The sequence below is a fragment of the Parasteatoda tepidariorum genome, chromosome 5 (assembly GCF_982258835.1).
Source record: "Parasteatoda tepidariorum strain Cologne lab strain chromosome 5, Ptep-v5.0, whole genome shotgun sequence".
Lineage (NCBI taxonomy): Eukaryota > Metazoa > Arthropoda > Arachnida > Araneae > Theridiidae > Parasteatoda > Parasteatoda tepidariorum.
This window is the reverse complement of record NC_141759.1, coordinates 108,513,508-108,528,957: the sequence shown is the minus strand read 5'-3', so window position 1 is coordinate 108,528,957 and position 15,450 is coordinate 108,513,508. Positions and strand designations below refer to the sequence as shown.

General features: G+C 31.0%; 1 protein-coding gene across 2 annotated transcripts in view; it reads right to left on the bottom strand.

Moving 5' to 3' along the window:
• Positions 1-826: 826 nt before the first annotated feature.
• The window catches only part of LOC107442420 (uncharacterized), a 40,458-nt gene continuing 25,834 nt past the window's right edge, over positions 827-15,450 (bottom strand). Inside the window, exons 10-15 of one of the 2 annotated variants that reach the window (XM_087164748.1) lie at positions 13,577-13,664; positions 9,502-9,596; positions 8,405-8,471; positions 6,171-6,247; positions 6,004-6,052; positions 827-4,536 (exon numbers count right to left, since the gene is read on the bottom strand). In XM_087164748.1, coding sequence (XP_087020874.1) covers positions 6,007-6,052; positions 6,171-6,247; positions 8,405-8,471; positions 9,502-9,596; positions 13,577-13,664 — 373 coding nt within the window. In that variant the 3' untranslated portion in view covers positions 827-4,536; positions 6,004-6,006. Of the gene's footprint in view, positions 4,537-6,003; positions 6,053-6,170; positions 6,248-8,404; positions 8,472-9,501; positions 9,597-12,746; positions 12,887-13,215; positions 13,332-13,576; positions 13,665-15,450 lie in introns of those variants that run through there. The other variant, XM_087164747.1, reaches the window with a different exon arrangement.

The window sequence follows — 15,450 nt, the reverse complement described above, 5'->3', positions numbered from 1 at the left end:
TAAATCAGTAATTTTATATTTATTTAAAATGAGTCAGAATCAACTAAAAATAATTTTCAATTGGGAGTCTACTGTAGCCTAAAGTGAAAATTAATTTTTTTTTGTTATTTACATATTTACAAGTCAAAAAATACAGTTAATAATCAAATTTCCATTATAAAATCAGTATACAGAGTTATGAACTTTCCAATCTTGCTATCATTTATCAGTAAAACAATAACAGAAATATATACATGTTAGCCTTTATGAAATTTAAATTTACTCACATTTAAAGGGTATTTATTCTTTAATTCGATACAGGTATATAAAACAAATAAAATTGCGCATTAATTTACTATTGAATAAAATAAGTAACACTTATGTAAAGATACCAAATTACGAAACAATTTACAACATCAGTGAATGAAATCATCCTTTTGAAAGTTTTTTTTAAATCATTAAATTTAAAGTATTATTTAATAAAAAATAATAGTAAGTTAGCAAAATATTATGTGCTGTCATACAGAAAGAGATTGTTACGAAATTGTCAAAAACTACAATTTTTGTTACACAATTTTCAATATAAAACAATAATAATTATGGAAAACTCGAAATGTTTGACACTTCTGAGTATATCACTAGTATACAATCACCAGCATGTGCAATCAGCAGTAAGAATTTATCATACAATCGTGTACAAAAACAACTGAACAAAAAAAGTTTATTTTCTAAATAAAAAGAAATTAAAAATAGCCCAGGATTCCATAAATTTAAATGAATAACAATTATTTATGATCCGGTTTGTCATTAACTTTATGTATAAAATTAATTTAATTCAAGAGTAAGGTAAAGCTACGAGCAAGCTATAAAAGGATTTCAGCAGTATAAAGCTGGAAAAGGATTTTATTTTGATTGCTATTAAGACATTATAGAAATGTAAGACTAGAGTAAAAAAATTATTCTAACAAAAAGTCAAAAAAAGCAGAAAAAATTAACTCTTAAAATGAAATAGTCTTCTTATTAACAGACCTACTATTTTGTGTACACGTAGTTTTTGTCAAGTAGATAAGTCGAACAGTATAAAAGCTATAAATAAATATATATTTACTGCTGATTAATGAGTTATATTTTTAGAGACATACTGAACATTTTAAATTATTCGTCAAACGTTAATAAACCATAAATTATCGACTTTAATCTACTTGACTTTTGAACACTTTCTATATAAAAAAAAGATAGATGGATAGGCATTTGTGTACAATCGGCGCTCCATATAATATCCCCTGTAGTTCTTCTGAAAGTGGCTGTTACAATGTGAAGAATTTTATGGTAAGAACATTTTATTAAGTTAACGTTTACAATAAAGTATGCAAAAAACGTTTGGAATAACGTAATACTAAAATAATGAATGGAAGAAAAAAAATAACGTTGGTTAGAAGCAGTCATTCATCTAAACAACAACAATCTAATCTATTCGTCGCAATCTATTCCGTTTTGTCTGTCAGATACTTGAAATTTAAAAACTATGTTTTTGAACTCACCCCCAGAAATCACTTAAAAGAACTATATAAATATTAAAACAAAGAAAACATTTTCAGACGCTTCAGTATGATTGATAAATTTATAGTACCTTTCTACAAAAAATTTGAAAATCGGTATAACATTTCCTATGCAATTTAATGTTTTCAATTTCTTTTAACTTTCTTGCAGTTAAAATATAAAATAATTAGTTTGAGGTAGCCAAATACTTATGCATTGACAGAGTCAACTTGTAAAATACTGTTTTTAATCATTTAATTATCCATCCAGATCTTTTCGTCTCGACAAAAGATCTCTCAAAGCCGTTGTCATTTCGTGACAACCAGGGTTGGATCTATTGAACCATTCAATTCAACAAACAAAAAAGAACAAAAAAAAAAAAAAAAAAAAAACAATACATTTTGGGATATTAACAAAAATTGCTATTTTAGTACTATATTATTTTTTAAAGGTATTTTTAATTGGACACGCTATTTGGAAGAGAAGATATTCATCGGCCTTAATTATTTCCTCTGTTCATGGAATTTCTATAATAAAAAATGCGTGTAAATCTATTTCAAATGTGTCCATAATTATCATCTCTGCATCCTCATAAGCGTGGCAATAGAATTTCTAGAATTCAAAAAGAGCCACGCAATAGTGATAGCCGAATTACGTGTAATTTCTATAAAAAAATGCTGTAATAATGCAAAAAATAATGAATCGTTCTTATTGAAATTGTGTAAGCTTTTTCCGCATAAGGTTGTTTAGAAATTCAATGAAATATTAAACAAAATAATAACTTTAAAATTTTTAACAAATTGTATGCAAAAAAGGATCCATTTTTGGTAATTTTAAATCTTGCAAAATAAATAGCGTTTAAAAGTGATCCATACGATGCATAAATGAGCCAACATTTATACTTTTCTTTGATGATCCAACTGGAAAGGCAAAAAAAAAAAAAAAATGTAATCTGCGTAGCTTTGTTCTCCAAAAATGTGTGGCTGTTGCTAAGAGTAATACCCTGATATAAATATATTGTTCATTTAAAATAGATAATTTAATAGATAATTTGTTAAAGCACTCCTAGGCAAATTCCGATTTAACAAACAACACTTTTTTTTAACCTTCTTCCAATTGTTAGTTCATTATTATTGTAATAAAAGGTGTATTAATCTACAGGACTGAAATGGAATGTGCATAAATAACATTTAAGCATTCCGTGGAAGCCAACCGTCCACTAAAATCGTTGCGAGAACATTGTGCCAAATCCATAAGTTAGACACATTTAAGAAAAAAAAGATTCAGGGAAATTAATCTTTACAAGGCATGAAAAGTTAAATTAATTGCTGCATTTCTATATTGATATTTATCACATTAAACATGAATTGCATTAATAATTTATAGAATAGTTTAAAACTTAAATTAATTGCCTAGTAAAGTTTGAAATTAAAGTTTTATTATAGTTTTTCAAACTTTATTTTGCTGTTAAGTGTATTTAAAACTATACCTTTTTAGTCATTTATTGAACATAGATTTACCTTAACGATCATTAATGATGGTAGTTTTTTTTAAACTCCTAAATAATTACACTCTGTTTCATACTAACTTCGTCCCCTTTAATTTGCCTAAGTTGTCCAAATTAAATCTGTAAATTATTTCCTCTTTTTTTGTAGGGGATAGAATTATACAATTGAATTTACAAAGATTTGAATTTAGAAACCGGTGATAATGATTACATTAAAGGATAGTTTTGGCCTATTTTGATAATGTATTGGCAGATTTAATTTCAAAAAGCGGCACTTATTTAATAATCCATTGATTTTAATACGTGACGGACACTGTACCTAACTCTTATTCAAGTTGATATAAAGAAAAATTAAATACACTCTGAAAAGTAACCCGAATAACTATTAATCTATAATTATTTCTATAAATTTTCAAAAGTACTCTTTTATTTCCCTCAATTCTAAACTCTACGATTGCACCTAATTATTGTCTTTTCCACATTTTTGCTCTTAATAACAGAAAAAATATCAAACTCAGTATAAAGAGAAAAGTTGTTTTATTTTGTTGCTTTTTCCTAAAAGTGTGTTAACATCTTACAGCACAAGCATTACGCCATTTTTTTTTGCGAAAGAATAGTGTAGTGAATATCAGGATTTAATAAATCCTCTAAATTTTTTCGGCGATTTTTTATTCACGTATTTGGATTAAAGGTATGTTTAATACACATTTATAAAGTTAAGCAAATTATTTAATTATACTTTAAATTGACAGAATGTTTAGAAAGGAAATGATCCAGTTGAAATAGTTCAGACCTAAAACTATGAAAAACGGAACTACTCTTTTTTCATAAAAGTTTTTCTCTCTCCAAAAGGTGCTATGTTAGGAGATTGCAAGGACTGCAAGTATTTCTGGGTCTCTAGAAATTATTCTTTGTTTATTTGCCTCTCTTTTAAATTTCAAAGACTCTGGGACGCGATTGTGATGCTTATTGCTGCTAAGAACAAAGGATGATTGCTTAAAAGCAAGTTCTGAAGTAAATGTAATGGTATCAATGACTTACATAGGATGAGATTGCGCGGGAGAGATTTTTTTCCCCTCAATTATTTTTGTCCTTTTATTTGTATCTTTTTCCCGCTACTCCAAAAAAAATTTGATTAATATTTCCCTTCAATTAGGTACTATGCTCATTTGACTTTTAAAATTTTTTTGATTTTAAGTTCATAAATTCGAAGCAACAATAGTTCTCGTTAACACAGTAATGCATTGCACTATTTGTGAAATGCAACTTTTTTCATAAAGTTATAACCATTTCATGGAATTAAAAAAAAAATTCTTTTTGGGTGATTCTGCACTCAACTTAAAAAAATCCTGGGCTATTTTTTAAAAAAGTATTATATTCTTAAAGGATGAAAATACATATAAATCTCTTAACTGCTTTTGATGCACATCATAGTTCGCAGGCTACGTATATGCTGACTTCGTTCGTTGGCTAGGCATCAATGTAATCAAGTCATCAATCGTCCGGAGGCACTGCAAAAAATTTATATATTTTAGAATTTCTTTTACAGCAAATGCTTACAATATAAACTAATTGTGAAGTAGGAATAAAAGTTTTTTTTTTTTTTTTTAAAAAAAAGACACTGTTTACCCTTGTTTTTACGCCTACCAACTTATAAATTATATGTTTCCCAGCGCACTGCGGAAACATTTCAGAATCAAACTATGGAGCAATATAAAATTTTCTTGAATTGTTTTCAATTTGTAATTTTTTTAAAATTTGATTTTTAATTTTAAAAAAAATTATAAATTTTATAAGACAAAAAAGGTATGCAAGTAACCCTTAAAAAAAATTTACTTTTTAGTCCTGCATTTTAGACAAAAATTATCAACTAATCATATCGCCTACGATTTAAAAAAATAAACAGTCTCATTCCTTCAAAAACTAAAAATCTGTTCCAAGACTCACTATTTCGCAAATGTGGTCATTCTTTTACGTTTTTAACAATAAGGCATTAATATTCTTAACGATTGTGAGCAAATGTTATTCGTCTTTAACACGTTGAATGCATTTTACATGGCTTGCCCGTCTGGCCAAAATGATTGTATCAGTATGTATTGCATGAATTTTTTCAAACCATTTTAGTAACGATTATATAAAAAAATTAAAAATTTACTCGAATTATGTTTTTCTAATAATCTTGGCTGCAACGGTGACCCCGTGGCGCTACGAACAAACTCGGTGTCAGTCACCGGTGAGCCCCATGGCATTCAACGTGTTATCAATCTAAACGTTGCGATTCTTAATCAATTGCTATAGTTGACAAACTTAATCAATCGAACACGTAAGCAGACTTTTAGTAAAAGAATGAGTGACGTAGTGACCATGAATTACATTCTTACTCCCCCCCCCCGCTGATGGGTGAAATTCTGTCATAATCGTTATTCTTTCGTGCTATACTCATTTGATTGCTGGTATATTATTTATTACTGCTGTGGGGAGAAAAGTTTCTTAGTTTGGGAACTACGCAGAAGGTTTAACGTGATGTTAGCGATTTAAAAAAAAAACAGCACTTATTTCATCCTAACGAGCAATTTTCAGTAAAAATATTACATATATATTACTCACAATACAATAAATACGATCATAAATATATTTTTAAAATTTTTTATTTATTTAATGGTGGGCACTTATTGTCTATTGGCCACAGAAAGTGCCAGAACTGCTAACTCTCTTTTCGTTACCCAGTGGGCACCTGTGGCGAAGCCACGGCGGTGGAGCAGCGTCGCCCACGCAGCACTACCACAACCCGTTTATAGGACGAGTCACATTCTCACATAAAGGAGAAACGACATAGAACACAGATAGAGAGAAAGAAACATCCATGCCTTGTCCGGGATTCGAACCCAGAACCTTTCTGATGCAAGGACAGTTCCCTGCCCCCTACACAGGGCGGTCGGCCAATCTTAACTATTTTACGATAAAGAATAAAAGCTAACTATTTAGCGATACTTCCTTTTCCTGGTGTGTTCGGATTCAGCTCGTCTTCTGAAAAGTAAATCATTTTTGTTAACATAACTAGATTTTTTTTAAAATTTACGCACTGAAAATTTTTGAAGTGGTAACTAACGTACATTCCATATTTTAAAAAAAAATTAAGTTGTACCTTTCTCTCAGTAGATCCAGTGACCTTGTTTCGGGAACATACCGTTGAACTACTTGGGCAATTCTAGTCGAACGTCTCTATAAAACAATACATTCATTTAAAAGCAGGAAAACAAGTATTTCATGATTAGAATTGCCGCCCCAGAAAAGAAAATTGAATCAATAAAGAGAAAACAAGTTAATCAACATATCCATTAAATAAGTTAAAATGGGGTTATCAAGCAATTTTTTTATATATGAAATAACGTTGGCAGCAGGAAAGTGACGCAACACATTTAATAGCTTCATACAAAAATTCTAATTGTTTTTTCAAAATAAAAAAATGACTAATTGCTAGCAACCGTGGAACTTTTTTCTAAGAACACTTTCCTTCACACAAATTTTTTACTGTTAACAATCCTATTTAGTTTTAAACAAAGGTTGTTGAGAAAACAAAGAAACTCTGATTTGTTATCCACATGATGCTTAACCATTGACGCGTTTCAATGATAAGACATGTTTATGCTTCAGTAGCCGCCTACGGTCAGCCCGTGTCTCACCACTTTGAGGTTCCACGTTGGTAACTGCTGTATTCGAAAGCATTACTATTTTAAGCATGTTCAGTTGTCCCATGTACACATACATATATATATATATACACAAATATATATATATATCCAATTTATCCGAGGGTACTGCGTTTTTTAAATGAATCAAATATGACGTTAGCCAGTTCCACACATATATATATATATATACATACATACAATTTAACAGCTTCCCTTACCAATTTTTTTAAAAAAAAATGCAAAGAAATCGATATATTTTTTTAAAAATTTCATTAATAATTGCAAAGAACTAAAACGAAATATAATACACAAGTTCTAAGTTGACATTTTAATTTTTTAATGTGTAAAAATATTTAATTTACTATCAGTTTACTATCCCAAATTATCTCGGGCAAATGAAGAAAGTTAAATATTAGTCTTTGCATATATTCACATCTTCATCATCCTAAAAATCATCTGCATTACTTTTACTTTCTCTCGTGAAGGCCATTTTTTTAAATTCTTTTTTCTATGTTAATTCGTCAATCATCATATGTCATACACAATGTCACAAAACACGTCTGCAGTCTCACAAACAGTCCCGAACAAAATGTTGGCTAACTTCCAATCGCTGCAGATTGTTATTATTTTTCGCTTTGCTTCGGGCCGAATATGAACGTGATAAAACAAAACGTATTGACGAAATCTGCTATGCCAGAGTATAGTCGGGATCAGGGTTCGAAAAAACTCAGAAATTTTACCCGTCCCCGAGGACGGCTTGTCCAACAATGTACCCGTCCTCCTCTGAAACTAACCCACCCGTAGCTTCTAAATAAACAAAAATATTATTTTTTCTTATTTATTACAAACATTTATATAGATTACACAATGAATTAGTAGCTACTAGGATTACATTATACAGTAATAAAAGAAAACTAATAGTAAAACCTAGTATTTCTATCATAAAATAATTTATTTCTTTGATGAAAGAATTTAAATGACAAAGGTCAAGTTATCTAGAATGCCAATTTATTCGGGGGTACTGCGTTTTTTAAATGAATCAAATATGACGTTTGCCAGTTCCACAATCAAGCTAATGATTTACAGAGGTTTCTGCACAGAAATCGGAAAGAGGATTTCCATTTCGGTAGATGTTCATAATCGCGTTGAATGCTTGCTTAATGTGTTTTTTTGTAAGTTCTTTGCTGAAAAGTCCCTCTCAACTGCTGCAGTACTCACAGACCGAAAAAACATCTATCCACCATGCGCTGTACGGGATTTCTAGATTAGAGGGTCATTTTAGAAGTGAGGCGCTAGACTCTTGTAAGATAACAAAAATTTAAAGTGTATCACAACCATTAACGGGAAAATGGCCGCCCGCGCGAACGTCTGATTCGAGAAATTCGTTGTCCGCGGGAAATTTTTGACCGCCGAGGACGGGCGGTTTTTCGACCCCTGGCCGGGATAATAAATATTTGTAATATATACTTGCTACTCGGGATAATCAAGAAATCTGCTAAAAGGTTGGAAACAGTAACAGAAATGGAGAATGGCTTAAAACTCAAATAAAACGTTTCATTACTCATTTCAAAAAGCTAACTTTTTAAATTAGAAAATAAGAATGTTTTGCTTTTAACTGAAATTACAATCTCTTCTGAATGAATACTTGTTATGCAGTAAAAATTTATAATAATGAAACATAACTTACTGGTGGAACCGCAACAGGTGGAACATCTGCTGGTCTTAGGCGAACGATATGCGGAGACCGGTAATCACTGTATCAAAGATAAAGAAACAAAATATAAGTAAAAATTTCAATCAATTTTTATTTTTTTTATTTATACAGTCAAACAACGCTACAATGCACACGGTTTATTGTGAACTCCCGGATATAGTGAACGAAATGCTGGCTCCCCTGCCTTGCTACACATGTATAATGTTGTTATTCTTTGTGGATATAGTGAACCTAAGGCAGTAGGGAAGTTGGATAGTATGAACTTTTTTCTGTCTTATTTTCTTTAATTTTTGTAATATTTTTGAAATTTCTACTTCAAAGCAAAGACATATACAGATTTTTAAAACCATCTATAGCATGGAATGTAGCAATAAGCATAAGTTTTTCTTGTTTGCTTCATTATTGAATGGGTTCAGCATTCAATGAAGCCGCCCTCTTCCAGTATCTGGACAAATGCTTCAAGTCAAATCGGATGAATTTGCTAAAAGACTTTGAGATTACTTTTATGTGCTCAAATGGCTGGTTAGACAGGTTTAAGAAGCCGAATAGGGGTTCAGGAAAAATTATCAGAGAGTCGGGGTTGAAGATTGCTTATCAGCAAAAATTTAATTTTAAAAAAATTTGTAAGTAAGACGAAGGGTCATAAAAAATAAAAGTGAACACATATTTGTTACTACGTATTATTTTTCAGTCATTTTTGCATTTCATTCCATGGGTCATTTATTTAAATAATGTGTAATGAAAGGGAGGCGTTTGGAACCATTAGTAGAAATCGGTTGCGGAATGGTTACAGTGAAGTTCCGGTTATAGTGAACTGAAATTTCGGTCCATTGAAGATTCACAATAGCGGGGTTTGACTGTACTATGTTATGGGACTCAAGATATTGACTTGCATAAAAAATTTACCCATTCTAGAAAAAGGTTGACAAATTTATGGTAGAGTAGGGAAAATGTGAGAAGTGTCATAATTAAAATGAAGATTTTACACTGTTGCTTAATATATAAGACCCATAAATATTAGTTTAACATATGATAATAGCATTTATAGATAAAAAGACGCTTTGACTTACCCTACAGGATTCGGAACCTGCTGCAGTAGAGGTTGCAGCAATATAGGTTCGTGCAATTGAGTTTTTTGCACTTGAGGTTGCGGCGATGGTGGTTGCTGCAACGAAAATGAACATTCATTAACTAATTGAGACTATTTATCTTATAAAAAGAAAGTTTCATGTAAAAAAAAATATTTTTTTTATCAGAAAGAAAAGAAAAGAAAGAAAATTAAGAAAAAAACAAACATTTTTCAGCTTAAAGAAAAATTTGGATTTTATTGTTACGTATCTAACATTGCATAGACATCAGATATATATCAGGTAGCTACTAAAAAACAAGAAAAACATCGTTAATTATGTTATATTATTTCATTCATCACTATTTATTTTATTATTTCATTTGTTATCATTTTCTTACTCTGAACTGAATGAAATTAAATCAATCCATTTAATAAATAAGATGAATAATTCAGAAGTTATTTGATTTTTTTCAATACGAAACATTGGATTTTATCAAATAATTTTATTTAGGGGGACAAAAAACTTATAACTGCTGAAGTGTTATTTCTTTTGTTGGTTAAATTCGACGATATATCATATAAATTCGAGGATTGGATAAATTTGACGATCTATTGTATAAATTAGAATATTTTTTACATAAGGTATTATATTAATATATTATTATAACTAGGTCAAATTAATAGACACACTGTAGTTTTTTAATAATTACATGTGCGGCACGAGTTTACCGGCAATACTTTTATATTCAAACATGCATGTAATGGGTTTTTATTCAGGAGACTTTTTATATGCTTCCTATTTGTATTTATTTTTAACGTATTGTATTACAATGTTAAACGATTAATACACGAACGGAAACAAGTTCAAACTCTTGCGGTATTTCCTGTCAAATTCGATCCAATTGTCGAACGAGGTCATCAACATTCCGTGCCAGATGCAATCGCCTTCCTATCATACCCCAGACATACTTGATGGGAGAGAGATGTGATGATCTGGCAGGCCAAGGAAGAGTTTGACAAACCTGCAGACAGTTCATAGCAACACGTGCCGTATGTGGTCTGGCATTGTCCTGCTGAAAAACCAGCCCAGGGTGCTGCAAAATAAACGGTAGCAAAACAGATCTTAGGATATCGCCGACGTACCGCTGTGCTGTAAGTGTAACTCTAATGACGACCAAAGGGGTCCGGCTGTCAAAGGAAATGGCACCCCAGACCATAATGCCTTGTTGAGGGCCGGTGTGGCATGCAATAGTGAAGGCAGGATCCCTCCTCTGCCCTGTGCGTCTCCAAACACGTCTTCGATGATCGTCAGGACACAGTTGGAAGCGGGATTCGTCGCTAAAGACTATACGTAACCAGTCGGCATCATTCCAGTCATATCTGTTCAAAACTTTCATGCATACGAAATTTCAAAGCAATTGGATGATTGCTTCCTGGTGCGTCAATTTTTTTGTTATAGAGCAGGGGCAGGGATGGTCAAACTACGGCGCCCGCAGGCCAACTGTGGCCCGCCGGAAGGTTTTATCTGGCCCGCGGATAGAAGTTTAACTAGCCGATCCGTGGCATATATAAACAATATACATCCATTTTCTTGTCGACTTTGTTTAAAACTATTTCTGCTCTTTTTTTTTTAACACAGTACTGATGACCTTTTTACTTTATCTATTTTTATTCTAAAACCGTAAATTGATGGAAATAGTTAGCACAGACAGCTTTAATTGGTAAAATGAAAGCAGAAGTTCTTCATAGAATTGCCGTAGATTGCTCCAGATTTGTCTTTTTTGAGGAGCTGACTTATGGAATCTAATATAGGTGAATTATACTTCGCATGTGGCAGACTGCTCATTTTACGCTCCAACGAGCGGACAATCTAACAATCATCTGAAGCAGTTGTCTCTAAATATGCCAAAGTTTGAGTTTTACAAATCATTACCAAAAGCTAGTTTCCAAAATCTAATATTTCATGCCCAGAAAATCAGTGCTATGTTTGCTTAATCTTATGTATGTGAACAAGTGTTTTCAACTATGAACCGTAGAAAAAATAATTTCAGAAGTAGACTAACAAACAAGCATTTAGCCTCGTTTCTTAAAATAAACACATCTCACTTCGAACCGCAAAATAGAGAACTTTTAAAAATGAAATCGCTATTTCATTCATCTCACTAAATATTTAAATTGAAACTTGTATATCTCTTTTTCTTTCTTTTTTTTTTTTTTAAATTTTTACTTGGTTTTACTTGGCCTACCAAATATTTTTGCTCTCGATATTTTGCATGATTCTCGATTCATGAATTCAATTTTAAAAAACAGAGAAAAACGAAGAAAAATGAAAAAGAAAATTTAAAAAAAAAATAATAATAGGCTTTATTTACTGCGCATACGTTGCAAGCATACAGAAGTCATAAAATAAGTTTGAAAAAAATAGAGAAAACATGGAAAATAATATAAGATTAACAAAAAGAGAAGAAAAAATATTAAAATACGATGTTTTTAAACATATTTAAAAAAAAAATTAAAAAAATTTAAAAAACAAAACAAAATAATGAAAAGATAAAATCTCATCATCAGCTACAACACGATAATATCCGCAAAAAAGAGTATTTTCTAATAGTGTAGCCATATATATCAATGCAGCAGTGTGAAGAGCACCCCTTAAAATTGAAACGAAACAGAAAATATGAAGCAAAAAATATATGAATTAAAAGATATAATTCAGAAAATAGAAAATAAAACGTAAGAAAAATAAAGAATAAAATTAATCTTTAAAGCGAGAAGTGAATTCAAATGAACTTACGCGTTCCAGAATCTTTAAAGAAAGGTTTAAAACATTTTCATTAAAAAGTTTTATCAGATTGCAAAATACGAAAATAAAAGAGCAAATCGAGGTTAGAAGCGTGAATATAGAGATATTTTATTGCGCGTTTTTACAGCACGTTTGATTTCGTTGATTGGTTCGTAAAAGTTCCCTTCCGGGACGTATTCCTTTACGATGGTAAATGTGATATTTCAAAATAAAGAATAATCAAAATAATAAAAATGAGTTTGAGGTAAAAGAAAGCAGATTATCTCTTCATATTATCTCTTAAAAATGCTCATGAGTAGAACTGGATGTCGAAATCCTTAAAAAACAGAACTTCAGTTTCTGATTTATCTTAACTAAATAAAGAGTAATTTTTTTCAATGTTAAAAATAAATTACTATAATTTGCTATAAAAATAAAGAAAATAGAATGAAAAAATTACTAACTGTGCGAAGGCAACTCGCGAGGTTCCTCGTGATCTGCATCATCATCAAAAGCACCGTCCATTGGACTGGGTGAGGAAGACCTTTCAGCTTCTGGTGTTCTCAGCTCTTCATCTGTTTGAGTCGCTGCATGGCATTTCAAGCTACAAACCAATCGATAATATTTGAATTATATAACAGTATTGGTTATTAAATTGAAATACGTTTCGTTTTAAAAGTAAAATGTTACAAATAAACTGAATAGGGTAGGTGTGATCAATAATTTTATTTAAGGATGAATCTTAATGGCGATTCAGAACGGCAACGAAACGTAATTCAGTTTCCCGAATAGTTTTTGGTGATTTTATTCTTTCCTCTTTCCAACTTTAACTACAGATTGGTTAGAATATATAATATGAACAACAAGCAATATTTATTTTTAAACGTATCATACTTTCCAACGTTTTAGTCTTATTATTACTAATTTTCTTACCTGCTTCTTTTTGTTTGTAAAATTCTTTCATAAGACTTAATTTTATCTGTAAGTTCTTTAACCTCTTTCTCATGGCTATCGGTCATAGTTCTTATTGTCTCCCAGAAAGCAGCATCCTAAGAAAAAAAAATCTTTTGGTTAAAAAATTTTAAATTTACGGAACAAAAAGAGCAAGAATATAAGTCATAACTTAATTCCAAAGCAAGATAAACATTTTACATGACTGTGTTTGAAATTTTTGCTTAAATCATCTTACTGTATGAATTAAACACAATCACCCTGTCCGTCGTAGGTAATGAATATATATTAAAAATTAATTAAATAAAAAATAATTGATCATAGTATTTTAAAATGCTCCTACTTGTGGAGAATCCTCTTCAATTTCCACCTCATAGTGGCCTCTTCGTCTTTCAATTATTGCATAGCGGTTGCTATGTCTTTTACAAGAGCTGTAAAAGAAGGTCTCAATGAAAGATGACATTAAATAAAAAAAAATTATTGCGTACCATTTGCTCATATTTAAGTTGTAATTATGATCAAATGAAGGAGACATTCATTTACTATTACATCTAATACAAGTAGATTGAAGATGCTATAAAATGCACAAAAAGATAAATTGTTAAATTTGAGAACAGTAAGCCTTTTTTCTACAAGGTGAACCTTTTTACCTGATTTTTTTTACTTTGGCTTAGCATAAAGCATGTGTTTTTTCTCCTTTTGGGCAAAGGTAAAGAATGAATTGTATAAAACTCAAACTACATTTTAACACCACTAAACTTTATTATATTTTATATTTTTAAATAGTACGAAACGCATGCTAGATTTAATTTGGATAATTTACATTAATAGCTACTGCCTAATTGCTGGGTAAATCTTAGAATCCTTTTCGAAATCTCGCCAAATTAGGTTTGTGGTAGATCTGGTTCATCAGAGTAAAGGTAAGTTATTGTTTTTTTTAATTTATTAAAAATATTTTAATGAATTTGAATAATAAAAAAGCAATTTTAATTCAAGTAATAATCGCTCCCTTGGCGAGATTTCAAAAAAATCATCCAAGGGGTGGGCAACCCTGACTGGGTAAATGACAGGCCAAAAGTAGAGAAAATTGTCTCCTCCCTAATGTCTGTTGTAAAAGTCTTCGTATGTAGTAGCTAAATTTAGTTACTTCCTTCTTTAAAATCGAAAAATAAATACCGCAGCAAAAACAGAAATTAAATTAAATAAAAAATAAACAATTACTAGTAATACGTTTTAAAGTACAGATTAAGCTTACAAAATAAAACTTGAACTATCTAAAATATTTTCTTGCGACTAATATGTACGACTCATACAAATATTTTGCTTGGAAAAGATAAATGCTAATTAAATGATATTTGAAAACCAATATACATCCCGAAATTATCATGCTCCTCTTTTATAAGTTTCTTTTCGTAAACAACACTAGTGTGTTGTCTTCCACAATCTATGCATTTCAGTAACAAAAACAAAAAAAAAAGTTGTGCTCGCGGTGAATTGTGTCAGCTACAGATTGAGCTTGCTGTTCCGACGACGTTCACCTAATTCTTCTTCTACTATTTATTTGTTACGAATTGCATGCGATGTATGTTATCCCGACAGAGGGTGAGAGTAAAAATGGCGCGACCCCCATTAAAGTCGCAGTTAATTTTGAAATTTTAAAAGATATTGCTGTTGCTTGCCTCCTGTAATCACATTGATAGAGAATTACGATTACAAGTAACAAAATCGCTGATAACATAGGGTCGTGATTATTTGCAATCACCAAAAAGAATCAAATAATCAAGATTACAATGAATTAAAATGGGAAATTGAACATGCCATTCTAATTACAAATAAACGAAATGTATGATTACAGGTAATCACAATTATCAAAATATACGATAAGAGTATGAATTCCAATCATCATCTTATCATAGGACACACTATATAAGCGTGCACAGTAAGCCAAAAACTAAAATGGACCACCCTGAATAACTTTGATCGAATTTTGACGTTCTAGGACTCAATAAAATGGCTACAAATATGCTAATGAGGGACGGTATAGCCTGGTTTGTAGGGCATTGGGCCCATGTCCAAGAGTTCGTGGGTTCGATACCCACCGGCCGAAGACTCCCAGTGTAGTAAATGGTGACTGACGCACGTTAAATCTGTCGAGTCACAAAGTCCTCCATGTTCCCTTAACAAATCAATATCGATACAGGAGTTTCCTTGTTTTCT